Below are 17422 nucleotides of genomic sequence, written 5' to 3'. Positions count from 1 at the left end.
AACACCAAGATAACAGGACCTACCTCATAGGGTTGTTGAGGATTAAATAAAACAGTGAATGTGAAGCACATCTTAGCATAGTATCTGGGATTATATTAATGGCTAAATAAACATGAACCTTCATTAGTATTGGTATTTTTTCTTAGAGATACTAACCATCTTTGCATTCACTAGAACCCTATGTACACTGAAATATTAAGCCAGGTGACTTGGTAACTCTAATTCAATATGGAATATGAGTGCTACCCTATGCAAGAATGACCATGACATAGTCAGAACTAAGAAGTTAACAGCAATTTGCTATCAAAATCAAAAGGTAGTTAACTGGCAACCTACAGTGTAGAAATCTCATGGTCAGAATTACTCTTAAACCCCCTTAAGAAGAGAGGTCTCATTTGAGATTGACAAACTACCTCTCAATAAGTCCAATAATCACATTTTTTCAGTTTCAGAATGAACCACCGTTTCTTCAGCTATGCACCAAATGAAGTAGCTGGCCTGTCATACAACATGGCTTTTGGCATGAGAAGAACCCACAGCACAGTGGGATGCTCATCCTACATGAGAAGCCCATGGGAAAGGAGGCTGATGGGAGGAACAATACATCTCCCATTCTGTCCCAAGAGGAACATAGAATAGAGTCAGTCGCTACTGAAATTGTACATGCTCTTTCTCTCTGAAGAGCTGAACGTGCAAAGTTAAACGTGTGTTTGCTGCAGGTCCATTGCCTGTTGTTTTCACAGTACATATGGAATATAAAGAGGTGGCTAAAAGATGAACTCAGAAAAGTGACTTTTCTGCAGTGAGGAATACTGAAAAGACGGGACAAGCAAAGTGCCATAAATTTTAAGTTAGAGTTTAAACCAAGAAGAGTGCTAGATGTGACTATGTAGTCCCGTAGTGTTTCTTACCTGCTCTTCTTGGAAGAGATGTCATACTGGGAGCTGGAAGAAGGTGAGATACAGCCCCAGGTTGAGAGTTTGAGGCTTTCTACAATCTCGGCTGTAGTGCTGGGCTTAGTTCAGATCTATCTCCACAGAATGAACTGCATAATTATCAAAAGCTCCTGAAGGGCATGCTAATTGATTGACTGAGCCACTTCAAAACTGAAATAAGATACATGGCCATGTCTATATAGTAACATGTATAGTAGCAACGAAGAATTCCAATTAGAATTAGAATTAGAAGAATTCCATTAATAATGACATGCTCTTTTCAACTAAGGCAGGATCTTTCCTTTGGACGGATTCATTGCAAGTACCTGAAGAGTTTCCCTAAGTAATAAGTGTGTACTTTCTAACCCAGAATTCAATTCACTTGCTACACTCTTGCCTACTCCTTTGCTCTCTTGCATTTTCCTGGAGTCCAAGGAAAGGCCTGACTTTGAGTAAGGGAGAATAGCCTCTCTGGGCCTTTCAAAGAAATTGTTTAGCAATGCATTACAAATAAATAACATCTCTAGAAGCAGAAATATTGCCTACATTTATTATTGAAAGATTTCTTCTAGTGCTAGTCTCCACTTAGGGAATATATGCGGATCAAACAGCTGGCTAGGAATTCCACTGGCATCAGGAGCAAACCATCCAGCTGGCCTATATGACATAACCTCACCAGTCTGGAGGGTTATAATGAGTAAAATCCCTACCATCCATTTTGCTGGTAAGGCTTCTGACGTGCTTTTTCGTGGATTTTTATTTCCTTTATTTGTGGTTTCCTCTGTTCTTCTTTTTTTTTTTTTTCCCATTATTTTGATCGGTGGAAACTTTTCTGAAAGTGATATCCTTTCTTTAGGATCTGTTTTGTTCATTACTTCACAAGATTGACTGTGGTTTGGTGTATATTGTTTCTCTTCAAGTTCTTTTCAAGGCTGTCCACATCTTTAACACAGAGGTACTAGTTTTCTGTTCCAGTGGTTTCGTAAAAGTTTATCTTGGATTCAGGCCACCACATTGGGGATGACCTTTCTATAGTAGGAAGGACCCACAAAAGAAAAATGCTCAAGATTTCACAGGAAGAGGAGAGCTAGAAATGCTGACCTTGCCAGGGCTGTGGCAGACAGGCCTGGTGGCATCTGTGAAGGTTCTGAAAAGAAACCCCAAACTTGATCATTTTTATAAAATACTGGTGACAACCACCTTCTTTCAATTCCCAAAGGAGAAAAGAAATCTCAAGTTAGGGTAAAGAACTGAATCCTTAAAGGAACATGTGCTCTGACTTAGCAAACATTTACTTGCAGATGAATCATCTTACAATGTTACTCCCAACCTACATGTGTGCAGGTTATGTGTGCCTCTTTCTATTATCCATTAGTCCAGGGATTATATATGCGCTGCACAAACAGAAGCTAATATGTGAATCCTTAGCAAATAATAATGAGAACATTATTAATTTGGGTCTGGTTCCAAAACCAATTCAAGAAACATTTCATGAAGCCGACTTTTGTGCAGCAGCAGCGGTGCCCAAGATTCCATTTTATAAATATACTACACCTTACCTAAGCCATATTCCATTATATTTGCTGCTATGTCCCTTTTTCTTCTTAATATTATCTCTGTAGGTATCTTCTCTTTTTAAATTTACTGTATTAGTCTCTTCAGAGTTTTTTTAAAAAAGATTTTTATTTATTTATTTGAGAGAGAGGGAGTGGGAAGGAAGAAGGAAGGAGGGGGGGAGAGAGAGAGAGAGAGAGAGAGAGAGTACGAGTGGGGGAGGGGAAGAGAGAGAGGGAGGAGACTCTCTACTGAGCAGGGGGCTTGATGGGGGCTTGATCCTGGGACTCTTGGATCATGACCTGAACCGAAGGCAGATGCTTAACTGACCACCCAGGCGCCCCTTTCCAGGTTCTACTGTCAGTTTCATTCATTCCTTCACCAAGTACTGAGGTCTCCATGTGCCACACTCTGCTTGAGGCACTGTTCTTTCATGTTCTCCCATGTGCCAGGCTGTTCTGGTGACTTCTTTTTATTATTTCACTTTGATTTGGATTAATTTAATCTGTTGTTCCTTTTATAGTTTTTTAAGTTAAATGATTACCTCAGTTATTTTCAATCCTCCTTGTCTTTTCAATACATGTATAGTTATGAGATTAATTTTGAGAGCAACTCTGGCTATCCCACAAATTTGATATGTAGCACTTTCCATAAGGCATCCAATTCTATGTGGTTGATGATTTTCATTATGATTACCTCTCTAACACATGGCTACTATGTGCTACATTTTTAAAAATTTTCAAACACATGAGTCCTTTAAAAAATTACCTTTTGATTTTTCCTAATTAAAGTGTATTTATTGTTAAAGAATATAAAGCATTTGGCATGGGCTTCTTTGAAACGTGTGAAGCCTTTATTTGTGACAATATGTACTGAGTTTTTATAAACATATACTTGAAGAGACTGTATCTTTTCCCTTTTGGACACAGGAATCTATGCATAGCTATTAATATTTTTCAGACTATGAGTTGTGACTCATAAAGGAGTTGTAAAATCAATTCAAGGATCCCATTAGCAATTCTAAAAAATAGGAGATAGTATTTCATGAAACTTTTACTTCATATATATAATATAGATATTTTTACTAGGTTGCATATAAAATGTACTTTTTTATTATAAGTGGTGGCCAGAAAAAGATGAAAAACTGCTTATCAAAGCCAACTGTTATTCTGCATTTCAAATATTTCAAATCTTCAGAAATTTCTTTGAGGTACCTATCAGTTACTGATAGAAGTAGATTAAAAAAATCACCCACTACAATTGATAATTTTCCAATTTTTCCTTACATTATTGTCAGCATTTGATTTATATATTTGAAATTTATGATGTTAACTGCATACCAGTGTTTTTATCTCTATTAATGCTTTTTGCTTAATTCTATTTTATTTATTGCTATACTCATGTTCTTTTTAATTAGAACTGTATGGTTTACTTTCTTTTCATTGTTTGCACTGTGAAATTTTACTCTAGGTATCTCTTTTAAATAGGCTATAACTGAACATGTTTAAAAATGCAACTTCATAATCTACCTCTTAATAGAAGAGTAAAATCCTGTTAGCGCTGTGATTATGCATATAACTGGACTTATTTCTACCATCTTAGTTTTTATTTTCCACTTACCATCCTTTTTATTTGCTTTTTTGTTTTCTTTTTCTGCCTTCCAACCAGATTCAAAGTTTCCATATTCTCTTCTCTCTCCTTCCATTGGTTTGAAAGCTACAGATTGTATATCAATTACTTAGCTATTTTTTTTCTAAGTGTAAAATTTAGCTATTTTTTCTACTTTTTTCCTCCAATATTTCTCTTGCCCTTAGAACATGACACAGACCTGTTATATTTTCACTATCCACTGAATCCCATTGTCCCTCAAGCTTGTCTTTGTTGTCTCAAACACATTTTACTTTTTTAAAAGACCAACAATTATGCTTATAGTAATTAACATTCGTTACCATTTAATAAAAGTCTTGCACATCACTGCGTTCATGTTATCCAATACTTCTGTTTATTTTTATTGTATCCTAAGTGAAGAAGTGTATCCTAAGAGGTACACTCTTAGACTTCGAATATCTCAAATTATTTGTATTTTGGCTTGTCTCTTGAATGACAGTTTAGCTGGGTATAAAATTCTAAACTGAAAGACACTTTACCACAACACCTGAGCTATCAGCTCTTGTCTTCTGTCATCTGTTATTGCTGAAGAAAAGAATATCAGGGATGCCTGGGTAGCTCAGCGGTTGGGTGCTTGCCTTCAGCTCAGGTAGTGATCCTGGGATCTGGTATCAAGTCCCGCATCAGGCTCCCTGTGAGGAGCCTGCTTCTCCCTCTGCCTGTGTCTCTGCCTCTCTCTCAGTCTGTGTCTCTTATGAATAAATAAATAATTTAAAAAAAAAAAGAATATCAGTATTCTGGGTTCCTTTGTGAATTTTCTTTAAAGTAGTATGTAAGTCCTCCCTTTATGCTCAGTGTTCTGCATCTAAATATGCATTCCTTTTGGCACATGGGATGAATTTTTTAGCCGAGAACATTTATTTCTTTAATTCCAGAGAAGTCTCAGTTATTATTTCTTATAGTGTAACTTGTCCACCTCTCTCTCAGGTATCCTTTCTGATACTCAATCTTGTGATCAGAGTCACATGTCATGTTCCACAAGACAATCCTATCAGATACCAGATCTAACATGTCTGGCTGTTCAGAAATATTAATCTCATTTGTAAGAAATTCGTGTTCTAGTTCTTGACTTTGTTGGCAATCTTCCTTAGATTCAGATTTCTTCGTGTGTTTTGCAATTTTGGTTTGTAAGCTCATGTTGAATAATAATTATTTCTCCCCCTTGTCTCTGTGCTTGCTGTCGAAAGGTTTTATAGGGTCTTCCACCCATCCTCTTACCCTAGTCCAGAACCAGACTGTACACTGGTATTTCAGTGTCCTTGCCTCAGTCATATTTAGAAATCCAGGTGAATTCTCAGACATGAACAGTTGGACCCTCATGTGGTGCGGCCCACATAAGTTTTATCAATCTCCCATGAGGAGAGCCCACTTAGCTCAGGATAAATCTTAGTATTACTGACATTTTGGACTGGGTAATTCTTTGTGGTGGGGAACTACCCTGTGCTTTGCAGGATGTTTGCCAGCATCTCTAGACTCTCATTAGATGTCAGTAGGAATTCCTTACCCCCCATCCAGCTAATGATAATAATAAAAAAAATTCCAGACATCGCCAGATATCTTCTGGGGGTAATATTTTCCCCAGTTGAAAAATTACTATTTTACTTCCAATTAATGAGCCTGGCTTCTTAGTCATTCCTCTTGGGTAGGGCACTTTCAGGCTCCAACATGCCACAGGGGCTGAACTCCAGGCTGTTGCTACCTACTTCCAAAGCAGAGTTCAAAAAGCTTGTTTCAGCTTCATTTACTGATTCTCAGTTATTTTTGTACCCTAGTTTTGGGGCAAAGGGGATGTTTCCCTTGTTTTGAAGCTCAGCGAGGTCCCCCCCCCTTTTTTAAAATCAGTTCTATGTGTTTGAAGCAAAGGGAGAGTATTAAGTGTAAACTTATGAAGACAACGTGACTGGAAGTTGTCTTTTGTTTTATTTGAAGCTAAGCCCTTGCCTTCAGTAGTCATTAGAATTATTAGTGATCAAGATCTCAGAATGTGTTTGAACTTCCACAGCCTTGCAAGCTACAGCCAAATCACACTTAAAAATATCAGCTTAATAACAACAAAAATGCCATTTCTTTTAATAGGGAACAACAGCTGCGGCAAAAATTATAACTATACCAATATACATGCATGGACACTTGGTATGTGTCAGGGAAATAAATGATCTCATTTAATCCTAAGAACAGCTCCATGATGTAGGTAATATTTTACAGATAATGAAACAGAGACTTAGAGGGGTAGCCCCAAAAAATAGTCAATTGAATGAAGGAGACAGGATTCAAATTTAATTAGAAATCTTGGGCTGTTAGCAATTGTGCTTCCCATACACTACTTACTATTCTACACAGTATAAACAATTACTGATGACATCATTGTTACTTGGTGATCCTTGACACATACACCTTGTTACACAATACTATGTCACCACCACCACCTCAACTACCACCTCTAGCGTGTCTCCATCTCCACCACTGACTCCTTTACCACCATTTTCTGAGAACTTGTCATGAATATAAGCTAGTTTGGGGGCTGAAGAATACATTTGTCTCCCCTCTCTTAAAAATAAGCTTTATGGGAACTGGGCTTGTGTCTGTCCTCTCCGACTGGTGTTAATCACGAATATTTAGAGCAATGCTCAGCACCATGGACATTCAACATATGCGTGATAAGAGGATAAAGACAAGGTATCTGTCCCTAGAGACTTATGGGAAGAAGAACATATATAAAAAGGAAGAATTAGACAAGGGGATAGATGGTAGAGTTAGCAGAGGTACTTGGCAAAGCTACATCAAGGTGATAAACTCTGATCTTGAATAAAACACAGGACTTAGATTCAAGAGGGCAGAGGGCACAAGGAAGAGGGGAGAACATGAGCATGTAGGAACAATGAACATGAGCATGTGTGTGGAGTAGACTGTAAGACAGTCCGGGGAAGGTTATAGACAGGATAGAGGACATAGTGCAGAAGGCTTTGATATCAGAGTAAGGACTCTCAACTTTATCTTGTAGGCACCTGGAAGCCTCCAAAGGTTCAAAGAACTATTTTAGAGATGATATTTTAAACTACTTCCTAGGGGGCAGCCCTGGTGGCCCAGCAGTTTAGTGCTGCTTTCGGCCCGGGATGTGATCCTGGAGACCCAGGATCGAGTTCCACGTCAGGCTTCCTGCACAGAGCTTGCTTCTCCCTCTGTCTGTGTCTCTGCCTCTCTCATTCTCTCTCTCTGTGTCTGTCATAAACAAAACAAAACAAAACAAAAAGACAAAACAAAACAAAAACTACTTCCTAGGGCTACTCATGCAACCTATTTATTTAAGAACCCATTTAGATAGTTTAAAAATTTCTACCTTGTTCTACTTGGGTATTCCTTTTATTCAAGAACCAATCTTGATAGCTAATATTTTTGAAAATATTACCTTTCAATTTAAAAAAATTTTTTTTTTGGTTCAGTTTTTAAAATTTAGTAGCAAATGATCATACAATGTTCTCATAATTTTTCGGTCTCCCTGTATCTCCTTTATTTTTTTATTTTTGTAAAAAATTTATTTATTGGGGATCCCCGGGTGGCTCAGCGGTTTAGAGCCTGCCTTTGGCCCAGGGCGTGATCCTGGAGTCCCGGGATTGAGTCCCGCATAGGTCTCCCAGCATGGAGCCTGCTTCTCCCTCTGCCTGTGTCTCTGCCTCTCTCTCTCTCTCTATGTCTATCATAAATAAATAAAATCTTAAAAAAAAAGATTTGTTTATTTATTTGAGAGAGAGAGCCACTGTCAGTTTCAAGACTTATGTTTAAGTTTTAATCCATTTTGAGTTAATTTTTGTATATGGTGTGAGAAAGAGTTTCATTTTTTTTATGTGGCCATCCAGTTTTCCCAGCACCACTTATCTATTTATTTATTTTTAATTTTTTTATTGGAGTTCAATTTGCCAAAATATAGCATAACATCCAGTGCTCATCACAAGTGCCCCCCTCAGTGCCTATCACCCAGTCACCCCAACTTCCCACCCATCTCCCCTTCCACTACCCCTTGTTCATTTCCCAGAGTTAGGTGTCTCTCATGTTTTGTCACCCTCACTGATATTTTCACTCATTTTCTCTCCTTTCCCTTTATTCCTTTCACTAATTTTTATATTCCCCAAATGAATGAGACCATATAATGTTTGTCCTTTTCCGATTGACTTATTTCACTCAGCATAATACCCTCCAAGTCCCTCCACGTCGAAACAAATGGTGGGTATTTGTTGTTTCTAATGGCTGAGTAATATTCCATTGTATACATAAACCACATCTTCTTTATCCATTCATCTTTCGATGGACACCGAGGCTCCTTCCACAGTTTGGCTATTGTGGACATTGCTGCTATAAACATCGGGGTGCAGGTGTCCCGGCATTTCACTGCATCTGTATCTTTGGGGTAAATCCCTAGCAGTGCAATTGCTGGGATGTAAGACAGATCTATTTTTAACTCTTTGAGGAACCTCCACGCAGTTTTCCAGAGTGGCTGTACCAGTTCACATTCCCACCAACAGTGCAGGAGGGTTTCCCTTTCTCCACATCCTCTCCAACATGTGTTGTTTACTGTCTTGTTAATTTTCACCATTCTCACTGGTGTGAGGTGGTATCTCATCGTGGTTTTGATTTGTATTTCCCTGATGGCCAGTGATGCGGAGCATTTTCTCATCCAGCACCACTTATTTAAAGAGACCTTCCTTTCCCCATTGCATATTCTTGGCTTGGTCTTAAATTGACCATATATGCATAGGTTATTTCTGGGATCTCTATTGTGTTCCATTGATTTATGTGTCTGTTTTTATGTCAATGCCATACTGTTTGGATTACCACATCTTTGTAATTTAATTTGAAACCAGGAAGCATAATGCCTCCAGCTTTGTTCTTCTTTGTCAAGACAGCTTTGGCACTCTGCGGTCTTTGTGGTCCATACTGATTTCAGGATTGTTTGTTCTATTTCTGTGAAAAATGCCATTGGAATTTTGATACAGATTACAATGAATCTGTAGATTGCCTTGTGTAGTATTGACATCTTAACCAATATTAATTCTTCCAGTCCATGAACATAGAATATCTTTCCATTTATTTTTATGTCTTCAATTTCTTTCATGAATGTCTTGCAGTGTTTAGTGTACAAATCTTTCACCTCCTTGGTTAAATTTATTTCTAGGTATTTTATTCTTTTTGATGCAATTATAAATGAGATTGTTTTAATTTCTCTTTCTGACAGTTTGTTGTTAGTGTATAGAAATGCAACTGATTCTGTATACTGATTTTATGTACTGAAACTTTACTGAATTCATTATTAGTTCTAATAGTTTTTTTGGTGGAGTCTCTAGAAAATATTACATATTTTCTTTTTTTTTAAGATTTTATTTATTTATTCATGATAGAGAGAGAGAGAGAGAGGCAGAGACACAGGCAGAGAGAGAAGTAGGCTCCATGCAGGGAGCCTGATGTGGGACTTGATCCAGGGACCCCAGGATCATGCCCTGAGCCAAAGGCAGACGCTCAACCGCTAAGCCACCAAGGTGTCCCATATTTTCTATATAATATAAAATCATCTGCAGATGACAGTTTTACTTCTTCCTTTCCAATTTGCATGCTCCTTATTTCATGTTCTTGCCTAAGTGCTCTATTTGGGATTTCCAGTACTATGTTGAATAAAAGTGGCAAGAGTAGGCATTCTTGTCTTGTGCCGATGTGTGTAATTCTTACTTTCAATATAGTGTGCAATATCATTCTGATCCAAGTTACTTAAAAGAATGTTTAAAAATTCCAATATTATTTGGGCTTTCTGTCCAGACTTTTCTTTTCTTTTCTTATTTTATTTATTTTATTTTATTTTCTGTCCAGACTTTTAATATCTCATTTTATTGTAACATGGTCAGAGAATAATATAATTCTGTATTGTCCTATATAACTGTTATTTTTTGAGGCTTTAATTGAAAAATATTCCATGGGAGCTCTGCAGGATACAAAACTGTATATCTGTTAATTTAATTTCATTAATTATATTGTTCAAAACCCTTCATGTCCTTATATTAGGTCTATTTTGCCTGTAATAATGACTACTACTTCTATTCCATTTCTGCAATGCGTTATTTTAGGTTGAATCCATCTTTTGTCAACATTTTTATCTTTGTATACTTTATCCTCAGAATTTTGAAAGTTTTTGAAATCTGTCCTATACTTCATTAATTTTCTGCAGTGTTCAATTCACTGTGTTTAACCTAAATTTTCCCTTAGGTATTTCTCATTTTCTTCCTGATCACAGACTACTTAACTCTGTGCATGAGATAGCCTTTTAAAGCTCTACACATCTATGTTCTCTAAGCTTAAATTTTGTCAAGAATGCACATTAGGAATTTTCTAAAATGTTTTCTTGCTTGCTTAAATTTATTTCAGAGGTTGGAAGCTCCCCTGAGTCTTCTTTGTTGAACTTTCTTTTAAACTATACCATCTATTCCTAGGCCCCAAGATTTTTAAATATTTGCTCATCCCCAGAGAGAAAGTCCTAAGTTTGCTATTAAAGACTTATGATCATGGAGGAATTGATATGGATTCTATAAAATGCATTAAGATCTTGCCCAAATCTTTTAAAAAGGGATCTTCCTACTCAGATAAGAAAGAAAAGTGAGAGATAGGAAATATCTAACAGTTATATTACCATTTTAACAGCCATTTTAGTATCCTAGTAGCAGGGATGAGAAGTAAGATTTTACTTTAAATTACCCAAGTATAAATCACCAAAGGAAGACCCATCATTCCATGACTCTCATGTACTTCTCCTCACTGGGCAATACACATGGCAGCAGCAACCTCTGGTTAGGTGTGTTTACTAGCACCCTCTGTCATCATCTATGCCAAAAGAAAACCCTAAGATCTAACACCACCACTGAGGTCCAAATGCTAAGGGCTGACCGGAGGAAAAAGTCTAAGTGGCAGATCCCTTGACTAGCACCCTGTCCCTTTGTACTTCCAGGCCCTGCCTCTCAGAGTGAGAGGGTGTTGTCTGGTATATTCCAGGTTTCCCACTCATTTCCTAGATTTCACTCTCATAGGAAGGCAAGATATAAAAGCCTTCAGTATTGTTCTTCAATTCAATCCTTCTCATGCTACATCTAACAGAAATTCTCCCAACACTTCAGTAGGAGAATGACAATAATTCTTCCTCCTTTTGAGAATTTCAGTGGCCACTTAAGTAGTAAAACTGGTGTGGAAAGGGAGGAGAGCAAGTTCTGAAGTGCTTACTTTGCATCTTCCCCAAGGCAATATTTTAGGATGATTAACCTGTCATTTGCTGTACAAAATGGATCTGAGTGGGTTGGTGGGGGGCCTTTGAAATTGGTGGTCTACTGGGAAGAGTCTGGGGTTAGCATGGTAGGTGACACAGATCTGGCTTTGGCTCTGCCACTGACCACCTGTGTTCCTTGCTACACTCACAGCGTTTCACTATGCCAGCAGTCTTTTATCTTTTAGCACTAAAAGTCTATAATTATATGTTTTGGAAATGCATAATTTATTTTTTAAAGGGTTTTATTTATTCATTTGACAGAGAGAGAGAGAGAGAGAGAGAGAGAGAGCGCGCGTGAGCATACAAGCAGGCAGAGCAGTAGACAGAAGGACAGGGAGAAGAAGGCTCTCCACTGTGCAAGGAGCTTGATGTGGGGGTTGATCCCAAAACTCCAAGATCAAGACCGGAGCCGAAGGCAGACGTATAACCAACTGACCCACTGAGGCACCCCAGAAATGCATAATTTAGAGAATCCTGTATTTAAGGATGGATATGCCACAGATTTGATCGTATTTCTTGAAATTACACATAATAAAAAAGGCTGAAAAGCTGACAGAAGATGGTTAACTACAATATGACACCTTGTATCCTCATATCAAGAACCTACTTTTGGATCATTTTAACTCTGGATCACTTTACCTCACATTAATGACTCATATGTTAAAAAGATAGGTATTTTTTTTACCCTGATCCTCATTTTTATATTTGTCTGACGTTAACCTCTCCCATTTTTATATTTGTCTGACATCAACCTCTGAGCATCTTTCATCATATTGCTTACACAACAAGTTCAGGTCCTATGAACTGGTTGGTACAGGTCTCAATACGCTGCTGGGTTACTGGCCTCTTTCCTCCCTTCCCGATGCTGAGCAGCCATTAACAAACACCACTGTCCTGGGTGCTGACATAGAACAAGCAGTTACCTTCCATTTCTGCTGAGGTCACCCTGATGCAGAATATCCTAAAACATGGGCAAGGAAAGGTAATTCCAGCTATTTAAAGCAAAGCACTTTCGTTAGGTCTGGTGTTTCTTCTGTATTTTTCTTTCTTCAGAGAAGCCCCAGGTACCACGGCTTTGATTCTGCCCTTCCCTATCATCTCTAGTCTGTGAGTTTTGCCCACGTCCCTGGCAAACCTTAATCCCCTCAGGTTTCTTTCTATTTCCTGGAGAGTATGATTCTGGCTCTAAGAAAAAGGTCATGTACAAGGAAGACACAGGTCATAAGCATGCAGTTGCTCCTAGGCTGTCATCCCTCTTAGTTCAGCTGACTGGAAGAAATACCAGAAATAGTTGCAAAAGGAGGATCTGAAGTGGGTACTAAATTATGACGTGTGGCAAACACTAGAGAGGAAAGTCAAGAAAGGCTCCTGGCACTATGGAAAGGAGAAAAAAGTCTAAATCATTCTCTTCACAGACCTGACCAAGGAGATCTAGCTAAGAGAAATAGAAGTGTATGAATTTGAGAACTATAACAAAGAACTTCTGGGCCAAACAGGGATGAGCAAATGGCTATAAAGCAACAGAATTAAAAAAACGAATGTGCTCATAAAAAACTTTCAACAGAATAGACAGAAAACAAGTTTTTTTTTTTTTTTTTTTTTTTTTTTCCAGAAAACAAGTTATTTTGGTTAATTATTCAGTGGGGACAGTGGTTTTTTTTCTTTTTTTTTTTCTTTTTTCTTTTTTTTTTTTACAGATGGGAAACTGAAACCTTTAGAGGGAAAAGTCACTTGAATATTATCATAAAGAAATAGGACCCCACTGTTCTGATTCTCAACTCCCTTTGCACCAACATCCAAACGACATTCCATCTTTTATGTTCTATTGTTCTCTAAACTCAATCCTCTAGGATGTGGAAACTTTGATGCTCTTGGAAATTGCTTCTATATTTGTCCAATGCCAACTTCTGTGCTAGGAGAAGTTTGAAGTTCAACCCAAAAACACAGGGCTTGGCACAGTCAATAGCTCATTACAACTTCTCATTAGTTGTGTCTCTTGGGGCAACTATGGCATTCCTGAGTGTGACTCAGTATCACCACTCAGAACTGAGGGTTCCTGATTAATCTGAACTGAGCCAGAATAAAGGCTGAAATGAGCTCCTACCAAATGAAGCAACATATCTTGCAGAAAGAAAGTAAAAAGTTATGTGAAAATTTCTTGAATCGCCATCCTAGTATTAACCTAAGGATGATATAGTAATGTCTAACACTTATTCAATATATATTATGCTCCAGGCATCGTATGTGTGCTTGATATTAATTCATTTATTTCTCTTAACAACCCTATGGGGCAGGTACTATTATCATTCCTATTTTAAATAGGAAAAGAAGTTACATAAACATTAAGTAACTTGCTAGAATGGCTGGAAGCATGAATTACTTTAGAACGGAAAGAAGGGTCCTAATTTCAGGAACCATCAAAGGTTTTTCTAGATTAATAATGACTTCAGTCGAAATGAGGTATAGACTTTATAGTTCATAATAATGTACCACTGACAGTTTCTCAGTATGGCACCTTCTTCATATGTGTCATGCTGATATATTAGCAATGGGGAAAACTGGGTTTTCTTATTTTTATGTGTACTATCTTTGTAAATTTCCTGTAAGTCTGAAATTATTATAAAATAAAAAGGCTATTTAAAAAAAAAAAACCTTTATCCAAATACTTTTTAGAGGGAACTTTTCGTTGAGTCAGGTCAGATAAGAACAAAGTCAGGTCAATAAGAACCTAAAAGTCAGAAGAATATTAAAAACAGTGGGGCCCTCATAACACTGTACATTTTATACATGAGTGAGAGAACATTAAGGTCTCCATTAGTACTAACTTATTTAGCTTCAGAGACTTGTGCTAGAATTTTAAAGGCAAATTGGAAACTATTTCCTGGAACAACGCCTTACAGCATGCCTTTTGATACTTGGATTATATTTCTTAAATTCTGAAGAAATCTTGCTTTTCCCCCCTTCTGTGCATTTTTGGTGCTGAGCTGTTTCCGGTTTTCCCACACTCCTGCCTGTCAGAGAGAAGAAACCACAAAAATGCAGCAAAGTTTGTCCACAGAGCTGCAGTTCCATCTCGAAAGGCTGAAGAGTTCTCCTGCCAGCAGCGAGTTCAGGGCAGTGAACAGCATCTTCGAACGTCCAGCCCCACTGCCTGCTGCCAGAGCCCACCTCCTCACCAGCAGACTAGCTAGCCACCACACAGGCCACCAAGGGCCCTCTCAGGGTACTGGCAATTCTCCGAGGATCCACAACTAGGGAGCATGCTGGCAAATTCAACATTCATATCTGACTCACTGATTTTCCTACCCAACTGTGGGCTTCGAACCTGTGAAACAGAGCATGGTTTTGGAATGCTTATGATGGTAATTAACGTGCACTGACTTCTTACATGTGCTAGATTCTTGTTCTACGTACATGTATTAACTCTGCTAATATTATCAATGGCCTATAAAGCAGACACTGTTTATTATCTCCACTTCAGAACTGTGGAAAAGTGGGGCTAACAGATTAAGTAACTTGCAACTTGCCAAAGGTCTTCAGGTAGTAAACTGTGGATGAGGGTGTGAATACAGGCAGTCTGGTTCCAGAGGCTGCAACCTGAAGGACTCGATTCTACTCTTGCCAGGGTGAGGAGCCATACATCTTCCTTCTTACTGTGCTCTTGGCCTTGACCACGAACTGCCCCCTTCTGACTACCCTTCCCTAGTGCTCCAGAGAGTTCTGTAAAGTCATTACAATGCCAATTATTCCTACAATAGCACTTAGTAGGCATGGAATAAGTATTTGTTGGACAGATGAATAATGGCAGCAGTATAATTAAAAGTCACAAGGGACTGTTTTCTATCCAAATCCAGAATTTGATTACCTGTCCAAGGGGGAAAAAAGAGGAACTGCTTTTTCTACATCCTATGACTGGTCATTACAACTAAAATTGATTTTGCGAGGGACAAATGAACGAGGAGACTTAATGAGAGCAAGAGAAAAACCCAAACTCCCTCACCCCCTCTACGTGTTTATCCATCAGGGAATGCTTGCTTCTTATCGGCATCTTTGAAAAGTTTCCCAATTTTAAACGGAGAAGGGCCATTAGAACTAACACTCTTTATTAGTCTTATTTCTGGTTTGCTAGCTAAAATATGGTTGGAAATAAGAGTGAAGGGTATAACCTGAAAAAAATTGATTGAGGCATGGGAACATCTTTCTGAGGTAAAATGGGCAAAAGGTATTAGAAACAAGTTGCTCTACAGAGCCTGTGGACTAATGTCAGTGAGTTAATCCCCTACCCCGCCACCACCCATAAAATCCCACTCTAATGTCTTTCCATTCAAATACGTACAAGTAAATGACAAACAAGGGTGGTACTGAATTTTATACACAACTGCAAAGATCTGACTCTGTAGAAAGATCCAGAAAAGAAGAGATTGGGAAGAAGCTTTCATTTCCCATCTCCAGGCCCACAGTTCAGCGTGTTAGCTGATCGTAGTTTCTGCCAGAGGCTGGAGGATCATCAGCAATGATCCTGAACCCTGTGTTAGCCCTCATCACAATCCCCAGGGAACCTGAGAGCAGCACCTGTCCCTCCCACAGGGTAGGCAGTGCCTACTTTGGCGTGGTTCACTAACTCCCCAGGGGATTCTGACCTGTAGCCCAGGCTGAGAACCAGAGTTAACCTGTGGCACCCATCAGGAGTTCTTGTCTTTGACGTACAAATGGTTTTGAAGGCCTCATAAATGAAGAGTACTCTTAGCACAGAACTACTACAACTCGGGAGAAACTGAACAAAAGATTGAGGAGGACTTACTTGGAGACTCTCTGGGATGTCATCTTTCTGAGGATTTGTTTGTGATTGGCTGGGGGCTTGGGGACCAGTGAGGAGGAAGAGCTTGGAGGTGGCACCACTTTTTGTGGCAGAGTGGTTGGCTTCTGGCCACTAGCCGTGGCACTTGAAATTCTACCGCCTGCACCATTATTTATTGTCCATAAATTGGAGTTAGATAGTGTCTGGCTGCCAAAGATGGCCTATAAGAAAAAGAAAGAAAAAAAGGTCAAGGGGATGTCCTTCTAACTCATTTGCTGTAAGTGAATGGCTTGTAATCCTCAAGTGAGATAAAAGGAGAAGGGACACTACTGCTCAGGAAAGGGGAAAGGAAATATTTCTCTAATAATGCCAGCACAGGTCTACATTCAGAGGGGGAAAATCTCTGGAAGCACAGAGTTGAAATGGTCTCATTGGAAGTGCACTGAGCTAGGAATCAGGGTTATCTGGATATTATGTATTATCCACTGCAGCAATCAGAAAAGTATTTGGTCTTTCTTAGCCTAAGTTTCCTTCATTGTTAAATTCAACAAATATTTAATGAATGTCTTCTACTGGGTGTCAAGCACTAGGAATAATGCACAAAACAAAAAGTGGCTTGAAGCCTGACTCAACTCCAGCCTACTCAGATGACTCTGAACTCCTCTAGAAGGTTTGCACATTTGAGGAGTGGGAAGAAGCCAGTTTGACAAGGGTATAGTGAGCAGAATGGATGCAGAGAGGAGGCTGGAATAGAAAAGCCGGACTGCATGCATGGCCTTGAGGGCTGTTTGTAGAATTCTGAAATAGTAACACTTTGTTGACCTAAAGATTGACATTAGACTTTACATTTTGAAACACTTTCAGGGGCACCTGGCTGGCTCAGTTGGTAGAGCATACAACCTTGATCTCAGGGACAGGTTCGAGCCCCATGTTGGGTGTAGAGATTACTTAAAAATAAAATATTTTAAAAAAATAACAAAACACTTTCAAAGTAGAATTACTATCTGAATACTAGTTATTAAATGAATATAAGATCAACACAAAAGTATATTTGCTCAGAGGGTAAGCCTACAAATCAATAAAGACCTAAAAATCACCATCTAAATATCACAAACACCAATATATGTCTGTAGTTAGTATGTAAATGTATACTTTCTCAAGTAGATGCTTAAA

At 38.5% G+C, this 17422-nt stretch overlaps 1 protein-coding gene across 40 annotated transcripts in view; it reads right to left on the bottom strand.

Moving 5' to 3' along the window:
- Nucleotides 1–17422, bottom strand: part of TTLL5 (tubulin tyrosine ligase like 5) — a 270361-nt gene that overhangs the window by 49031 nt on the left and 203908 nt on the right. For 30 of the 40 annotated variants that reach the window (XR_012036922.1, XR_012036921.1, XR_012036924.1 and 27 more), the window contains one exon: nucleotides 16253–16470. The exons of 8 other annotated variants lie outside the window; for them this stretch is intronic. Coding sequence is in view for 8 of the 32 variants with exons in the window: in XM_072839391.1 (XP_072695492.1) it covers nucleotides 16253–16470 (218 nt within the window). In the remaining 24 variants the exon portion in view is untranslated. Of the gene's footprint in view, nucleotides 1–16248; nucleotides 16471–17422 lie in introns of those variants that run through there. 2 more of the 40 variants (XM_072839400.1, XM_072839401.1) reach the window with 2 other exon arrangements.

This window comes from Canis lupus, chromosome 9 (assembly GCF_048164855.1).
Source record: "Canis lupus baileyi chromosome 9, mCanLup2.hap1, whole genome shotgun sequence".
NCBI lineage: Eukaryota > Metazoa > Chordata > Mammalia > Carnivora > Canidae > Canis > Canis lupus.
This window is presented reverse-complemented; position numbering and strand designations above follow the sequence as displayed.